This window comes from Apaloderma vittatum, unplaced genomic scaffold (genome assembly GCF_000703405.1).
Source record: "Apaloderma vittatum isolate BGI_N311 unplaced genomic scaffold, ASM70340v1 scaffold251, whole genome shotgun sequence".
Classification (NCBI taxonomy): Eukaryota; Metazoa; Chordata; class Aves; order Trogoniformes; family Trogonidae; genus Apaloderma; species Apaloderma vittatum.
In genome coordinates this window covers 75,597-84,418 of record NW_009699347.1, presented here as the reverse complement: position 1 = coordinate 84,418, position 8,822 = coordinate 75,597, and the positions used below count along the sequence as shown (strand labels likewise).

At 43.4% G+C, this 8,822-nt stretch overlaps 1 protein-coding gene across 1 annotated transcript in view; it reads right to left on the bottom strand.

Moving 5' to 3' along the window:
* Positions 1 to 324: 324 nt before the first annotated feature.
* Positions 325 to 8,822, bottom strand: part of LOC104280607 (synaptic vesicle glycoprotein 2B-like) — a 26,636-nt gene continuing 18,138 nt past the window's right edge. The window contains exons 7-12 of the mRNA XM_009878306.1: positions 7,982 to 8,070; positions 7,063 to 7,227; positions 4,409 to 4,542; positions 3,515 to 3,715; positions 1,074 to 1,233; positions 325 to 508 (exon numbers count right to left, since the gene is read on the bottom strand). Coding sequence (XP_009876608.1) covers positions 325 to 508; positions 1,074 to 1,233; positions 3,515 to 3,715; positions 4,409 to 4,542; positions 7,063 to 7,227; positions 7,982 to 8,070 — 933 coding nt within the window. The remainder of the gene's footprint in view (positions 509 to 1,073; positions 1,234 to 3,514; positions 3,716 to 4,408; positions 4,543 to 7,062; positions 7,228 to 7,981; positions 8,071 to 8,822) is intronic.

Here is an 8,822-nt window from a genome sequence, read left to right as displayed (position 1 = left end):
GTGTGTGTGCACACACAGCCGCTGTTTGTGTCCTGTGTCGTGACACCGGGGTGGAGAGGGAACGGATGGGCTCCTGGTGGAGGCAAGTTTAAACCCAAGATCTCTGCAAAGGGTGTGTGGCATCTGCATGCACCAGTCATAGCTGTAAAATGGTCAGAAACTAGGGGTTTCATTTTTATCCCTTCAGGGTCTTCTTTCCCTCTGCCCTCACTCTTTGAGGTATTGACAGAACAGTATAGAAATGGACATTTTGATTTTTCCAAACATGGCTCTTTTTTGTTGTTCTTCTGTGCCTGTCCCCCCGATGCCCCTGGCCTCAGCTGCTCACATCAGGACCTGTTCTCGAGTCTCTGGCAGGCGCAGAGCGAGCAGGCCACCTCCCACCAGGGCAGAGGAAGCCAGAAGGATGGGAACCACCTTGGTTATCCCCACAAAGGAGGAAAAGATCGAGTTCCCCAGGATTGCACCAATCTTGCAAAGCCCGTAAAGGATGCCAAAGGCCGTTGCCCTGCAGGGGAGAAAAGCAGAAGGCAATGGTTAGGAGGGAGGTTCACAGCATAACTTCAGAAGATCTGGATGGGTAATTCTGTGAATGCTTTTGTGTTGCCCAAGCTACACTTCTAGCAAGAAAATACAGGCAAAATAAATAAATAAATAGACTTCCTGTGCTGCCTCATCTCCCAAACCATTCTGTACACGTTGTTGTCTCCAGGTTGTGGAAGGGAAACCTGTCATGGTGATGAGCTACAACAAGAGGCTGGGGGATACTGTCTGAAAGGCCAGACCTACATGCACATCCATGGAAACGACAGACTATATTTTATCTGCCTGTAATTTCCATATCCCCAGACAACTCCCTGAGTTCAAGCCACCATGCATGTTGATTTATGCTTGCAAATGCCCATGCTGATCCAACATAGCTGCAGGACCACTCAACCCTTAAGAGCAGAGAAAACAGAAACAATACACCTCCTCCATCTACACGTATCTGGCATGAGCATTGACTTTTTCCACCAGAAACCTGGAGACCAAAGTCAGAGGGTGGAGACTAAAAGGAGAAACATTCTGAGCACCTTTTGTCAGTGGGGTAGAGCTCCACGGTGATCACATCCAGGGCGTTCCAGGCGGCGATGCTGGCCCCGCAGAAGAGGCACTGCCAGCCGATCATTGCCGACTCGCTGTTGCCAAAGAAGAGGAAGAAGCAGCACACTGCTGAGATCAACATTGAGCCACCTACAGTGGGACACCAAGAGAAAACTGTTGGCACCAGTTGCCCGTGTCCACAGTTGAGCAAACACATTTTTGGATAAAGATGGCTTTCAAGCGATGGCATTTCACCCCAAAACAAATTAAACCTCCAAAATCCAAAAATACCTTGATGCTGCCTATCTGTCATTCTCTGATGCTGGAAACCAGCCTGAAAATGTTCTCAGTGACCATCTGATCTTGCTGATATTCCTGCTCTACAGAGACTCTGAAGAAAGACTTTTCCAGGCAGGTTTCCAGCATCTCAGACTTCCAGATGGACCCAGGAAGAGAAGAGGCAAGTAAACATGAAAGCCAATGAGGAGGAAGAACCATCATGAAGGTTTTCCAGCTTGAGTTTTGAGTGAAGAGCTGGTGCATTTCATATCATATTGAAATCACTTGACACATTTAGAGTCTCAATTAGAATAATTTACAGTCAATTGTACGAAGCACTTGAGGTCTCTTTTAATTATAAGAACATCATTAGATTTCATGGCACATTTACACAAGAGCTATAATTTTATCAACACCACCGAGGGAAAAAGTGAAAGCATTCATGCTCAGTTAGACACAGTTCAGATTCAGAAATGCTAATGGCTACATCACTGCCTTCTACCCCATTGGGAATTTTCACGTGAAAGATGGTATTTTTGCAAAATCAAAGTACCTTTCCCTGCAAAGTTCCATTGTTGCTGAAATATTTCCATTTACTATCAGGAAATCAAACAATTTTTTTTGTTTGTTCAGGGTTTTTGGAACTGATTTGACACTATCCGAAATAATTTTGGATGCTGAACTGGAACGAAACTGCTTCGTCTTGGATATTATGTTGCGTTTTGCCAATGCAGTGCCCTGCCTATGCAAAGCTGCTGTGCAGGGCTCCACATCCACTTCTCTTCCATGGTACCTGGCCAAACTCCATGTCCCACTCGTGGTGTGGATGTTCCCTCTACTAAAGAGGAACAGTGCAGCATTAAGGTCACTATGTGTGCACCAAGAGATATGACATTTGCCACAGGAGAGGGTTTAGTAGAACATGATAAAACCGAAATCCTAGCGAGGCGTATAATGCAAAAGTGAAATCATGTTAAGCTGACCAGAAATAATATGCTCAACAGAGTGATACGGGTGGGATGCCAGAAGGCTGTTTCAATCAAAAATTCCACAGTGAAACGTTTCAGCGTGTCGTTACTAATTTTTGTCCTGTACTTCTCATTCTGCAGAAGGAATAAGAATTTAGGATTCCAGCTGTCATCTCAATTCTGGATGAAAAAGCTGAGATGCTGACATGTTTGTAGGGTGGACAAGTCTGATTCTCATTCAGCTTTATTTAATTGCTTTCCCACAGACCCTCTGGTTTGGTTGGGTCTTTTCCAAATTCACTGAGTGAACACTTCTTTCCTTCCCCAGAATACATTCCTGACACAGTGGTGGGGTCATCGTGCTTACCCAAACGTGTCTGACAGTGAGGCTAAGCTAGCTAACCTTTCCTCTGTTCTCAGAAGAGAGAGGTGAGCTCAAGAGAGCATCATCCCTTACCCCTGAGCCACATGCCTGGTTTTATTAAATTCAGTAGGCTGTCCCTCGAGGCATGATTCTCACAGTACCTGGATAGCAAGGCCTGAACACTGGTGGAAGGAACACCTGAAATTCCCATGGTAATCATAAAGCTGATAAAGTAATTTACGCCAATAATGCCAGAGGGTGGCAACTTGCTTGGCTGTGACATGGTGAGTTTTTCTACCATATGCTCCCTGAAGCTGTTTGTAAAATCCTTTGACAATCAGAAAACCAAAAGAGGGAACTCCTGGGCGGTCAAGTAGCTGCATCAAATAATCTCTGTGAATATTCATTGCTCCAAACAAATTGTTTGTATCTCGATTCGTAGAGAGTGCTATGGACACCAGCATCAACTCCACAGCACCAAGAGGTCTGGCTTCAGCTCTGACCCTGCTGTGCTAAGCACTCAATGAACATTCAGGCTTTGACATAAAAGTCAAAATAAAAAAGGATGTCACAGATACACAGAACAGCGGAGAGGGGAGACAGGGATCAGGTAACTTGCCATAGAGTGGAGTGCTTGTCTTATCCTTTGGTTTTTTACCCTTCTGCTCCATTTGATATGGGAATGAATCATCTCCACCTGAGCCAGCTCAGCTTGCGTTGGTGTGTGGAGATGCAGTGAGACCTTCACACTGACCTTGGCTCTTCACAGAGTCATGATCCCACCCACGACCTGCGCCACGCACCCATCGTCCCCACTCACCAATCATCTTTATCCTCCCTATTTTGTCCATGAGTAACGCAGAGATGATGTTGCCCGGCAGCACAGACAGACTGCCCAGGAAGCTGACCAGGTAAATCAGGAAATCATTGTCCTCCTCAAAGTCCAGATGGCAGCCTTCCTTCTCCATCGAAAATGTGCTGTTTATGAACCTGCAGTCGATGAATTTGTGTTTGTAGAGATCTGCAAGGGCAAGAGGCAAAATCTTGATCCTGCATGGCTGATCGCCCTTCGTACAGCAGCCAGGGGAGTCAGGATCAAAACCAAATCCAACATCTGGGGGATGCTCTTCACCAAAAGGAAATACCTAGAGAGTTTTTATTTTAGCGACAAACTCTAGCTGCACGTTTGGCATATGACAGGTGTAAGCTCATGCCCTCCTTATGTCTGTGGAGCTGCCTGGATCAGTAGCCCCACACCACAAGGATGGGCAATGCATCTCTTGCTTTCATGGCACTGTGGTTTGTTCTCTATTTGGAGTAGAAATGAAAAGCTTTTTCAGGATAAATGAATGAATACTTTATTGCTTACAACCATCAACCACGGGCTGGTTAAAATTATATTTTAAGCCAAATTTGTTGAATCAAGCTGTTAAACTGTTAGGCATTTTGTCATTACTTTAACCTGCCAAGGTCTGAGTGCAGACTTTCGCATTTCCCTTGCAGCAGCCAATGACACCAGAAGCCGTGTGGTTAAAACCACTAACATAGTAACCTGAAGCCGCCTTCCAAATGCATCACCTTTTTTTTTTTTTCCATTATCACTCTCATTAACCAGCACACACACAAACACACAGATCTCTATCATCCTTTCCCCTAGAACCTGATAAAATAGTTCCTGTTTACAGAGATAAGACCATAGCAGGAATCCCATTACCAGTGTTAATAAAATCTGTAGAGATGATGGTGCAGTTTTCGAAGAAGGTCTCGCTGGATGTCACGTCTTCAAAGAGGCAATCCTCAAACAAAGAATCCTCAAATTTCACTTCCTTAAATTTCATGCCAATAAACCTGTGGGGCAGGAAATAGAACATTAGTCTGAGCACATAAGGCTGTTTCAAGAGACAGGGCACTAATGGCAATTTCTAGGGTCATTTACAGAAAAGGTGTTTCTTGAATGCATAAATGTCCTTCCAAGGCCATGCTTACATATTTTATATTTTAATAGGAGAGAAGAGTTTGGGTTTTTTTTTTTAAAGAAAGATGGACCTTTTAGGATTTCTGTCAGGTTTCTTATTCCTTCAAATACTCAAATGTAAGAAAATTTGCTTCAAAGGCTGAGTGCACACAAATGCTCTCACATGCGGTACTAGCCGGTCTGAAGAAGGCATAATTTCACTCAGTGCATGGCATTTTCTTTGAGAACTGACCTTGCTGCCTTCGTTATTCTGCCCCTTCCCCCAGCATGAATAAAACCAGACATTATCAGGAGCCCATTGAGACATCTGGTGAAAGGTTTCTGACAATTGTTTATACTACAAATGATTTTTTAAGCAAAAAATATAGTAAGGTTTCCAGAGAGAGTGGGGAGATTATCTGAATCCTGCTTGTAACCTTCACTGTTTAAGGACTATTGCTTATTATGGGATGAATACAGATTACATTAAATATAATCAACTGCACCACGTGATTGATTTCTCCTCTGATTGGAAGCTTGACATGTCTGACCTGCCTGCCTAAAAGATGACACAGTACTGATTTACCTGTGAAATTTTGCAGGGACACTGAGAAGACATATTAGTTAATGCACAGGCATGTTTGGAAGATGTAAGGAGCTTTTAAGAGCAAGCAGTATTGCTCTGGTTAAGAAGGCTACGATCGTCGCCAAATAAAAACCTTCTAACATACATCCAGGAACTTAATTTAATGGAGCACTTACAACACAGTCCAGCATGACAGCTGTTTACACCATTAAATGAGCTCTGCAGGGCTTCTTAACTGAAGCTACTAACAGATATTATTAATGTGCAAAATATCAGAAGAAGACTATTCGAGTCTTTTGCTCTGTGCAGGTCTCATAGGTTATGGCAAAACGTAAGCTGTTCTGCATTTGCTCGGTAATAGTGTGTGATGTATTTACTCCCAAAGGCTATTAGAAGCCATTTTCCCGCAGTTTGTTTGCTTAGCACCTATCTTTCAAAGAGTCATATAGCAAAGGCCTGGCCTTCAATGAGGTTTCAACACACAGCCAAGGCCTGAAGGGAAAACACAGCTATAAATCATATTGGGATATATTCTGAGCCTTACTGGAATGTACTTGTTCTGGTTTTGAGTTTTTGAACTGGACAGGACCAACATGGGAGAATAGTGATGTATTTCAGTTTTATGCCTTCATTTTGCAAGGTGCTGAGCACCTTCAGTTCTCAGTGAAATTTGCAAAAAGTGAGCATTTCCTCTAGACATAAGGCAAGGATCCCTAAATTTGACCACTATTTCACCAGACATTTTTGGTGGCTTGAGAGATGGGGGAATAGGAATTACAGGGCTAGGTTTATGCCATCAAGCACAGCTCCTTGCAGCAGGGAAGGTCCCCAGAAAGACATGGGGAAATGTGCTGGGGTCCCCCACCAATGTCTGTCAGATATACACCAAAGAAATGGAGACAAGTAGTTTCTGAAGGGAGAGGAACAACCTGGCTGGGCAATGAGGCACGGTTTCACTCGCAAAGATTAAAACCAGTGTTGACCACCCAGTGGATCCTCTCCACATAGTGCAAGGCAGCTAGAGCAACACACTGTCTAGTCTATCTGGGGCAATGGGAACTCCACAGAATTTACACAGGAGTATTTTTCCACCCATTTTTATTGTGATTTAGAAAAGTGATGATGGCCCTGCTGCAAATCACTAAGATTTATATTGCCGTGGAACACACGGTGATTGAGGTCCAGGCTGGATGCAGAAGAAAAACCACCAGGCTCAGCCCAAATAGAAGAAAGGGAGGAATGCAATGATGTTCTGCTAGAGTCTTCACTGACTTCAAAGCACTAAACGAGAAAGTGCCACACTCATTCTGTGCCAAGATACATCAGACGCTGTGGGAAAAGCACACCAGTACAACTGGGCAAGACACAGCTCACACGGATGGGCTGCAGGCTGGAGACCAAGTAGGGTAAGGCATATCGAGGACTTCAAGGGAAAACAGCTTTTTATGTTGGAAATGCAGCAGCAGAGCAGTTTTGTTTTAAGTGATGGTCTGTGCTGCCCATGACCAGTAGATGTCAGCGTGTGCTCAGGGAAAAGAAGTGGTCTCCCTCCAGAGCCGCCCAGCGCAGGTGGGCACCCATTGCCCTGTTCCCAGCAAAGGGCTCCGCACAGGCATCCCATGGGTCTAGGGATGGGAGTGGCTGAGGCAAAGTGTGTGAAAAATAGGATAAAAAGGATATTGAGTCTGTGGAAAACTGCTTTTGGGAATTAATACAGACCCAGCATCCAGAAGAGCAACAGAGATTTTCAAGTCAATGGAGAAACCGAAAAAGGTCTCTGGGAATGTATTTCAGTTCACATGCATCAAACCAAGTTCTCTTCACTTACTTATCATTTCTGTACTCCCCATTTCTATGGATTTGGTTTTCCAAGGTGAAGTTAAAGGTGAAGTGTGACACTTCTTCATCATCAAAGATCTTCACTCGGGATTCATACGCCTCTTCTTGGAGATAGCGGATCATGTCAGGGAACCAGACAATAAGGCCATAGTAACTACAGCAGGATGAGAAAAATACATTAGGGTTGCAGGAGCCTGGTGCTGCAAATATTACAACGTTTTTCCAATGATCTACTTTGTAACTTGCAAACTTGTTCCATTCCTAATGCAAATGTATTTCTGATACAAATTCTTCCTCAGCTCTGACACAGGACTGTGCAAAGTGTCTCCCTACGGTAAAAACTGAGCTGCTGTTAAGAGCATGTTGATCCATTGCTGTTCATGTAAAGCAGGGAAGATCATTTGAGTTTAGTGACATTGACTCCTTGGCTGGGAAATACAGCAATGTGCTATCCTTGCTGCCCAAGAAACAAACAGAATAGTAAGAGGTTAAGAAATTCCCCCATAAGGCAGATTTCTGCAAGTGTGAGGCTTAAGTGATAGACAAAATTTACCTGTAGTTTAGATTTAGGCTCACCTGAATAGTTTATCTAGAGTAAAGAACAGGTGAGAATCGGGTAGGGTTGTGGGAGTTTTTGTGTGGACAAGTTCAAATGAAAGATCTAAAGGTGAGAAAGGTGAGAAAGGTGCTATAATACTCCCCTAGTGACCAATTCTCAGTTCCTGATTTGTTCGAAGCACATTGTGCTCTCGTACAAGCAATCAATATTTTGTAGGAGAGCAAGGCTTAGTACACAAAGACTCTAAAATAAGAACAGGATTCCTTTTGTGCTAGTTTATTTAAATGTGTAAATTATTATTCAAACTCTTAGGGGCCTCTAGTTTCCTGAAAAAGTTAAAGTACCATACCTTAAGGCCATTGTAAACCAAACCACAGCCAGCATCAGTGTGTTCATCCTGTACTGGGCTGTTAAACAATATAGCACGTTGTCCCAGACCTACAAATCCACAAGAAGCCATTAGCTGCAAGGACACCTGAGCAGATACTAGATATTAATCTCTAAGTACATCACAAATCTAATCCCAGTAAAAAGGGCTCTTTGAGGGAAGGTGAGACCTGTGGTTTATAGTCGGTGTTTGCTCAAAATTATATTTATTGAGATAGATGACTTACAAAAAAAATCACTTATTCAGTTATGTGCCAAGGTACTTGATGTGATCTCTCTGTAATGAGCTGGAGTGCGTGGCTAGGGCTGTGCTGATGCAGTGTCTCTTTCAGGTTCTACCAGTAAATGTGGATATGAGCCTATTCTCAAACCCTCTGACAATTTTATCTTTTCAAATACACGTGTGGTCTCAGGACTGTTTTCAGATAGAGCCCCCAAGCGCACTAAAGAGCAAAAACACAGACGCAGCTGGAGCTTTGTAAGCTGAACTCAGGTGGGGATGAAGCCGAGGTGCAAGGGGCAAACCAAGATCTGCTCTTCTTGACCTGTTGCAGAATATACTGCCAGGAACATGAGGGGTTGTAACTCCTCATGCTCTTAACTTGCCATATAAACATAGTAATAATATAGCATCTGTATTGCTATGGTTAATTAGGAAAGACTCTCCTTTACTTTAACCTCATCCTCCTAGATTAGAAGATCTAGGAAGATTTTCCACAAAGTTCTGCATTGGCATAGGTAAGCAAAACAGCATGTATGAAAGGTTAAATTAGCCAAAGAGACAATAGAACATTGTTAGAAAT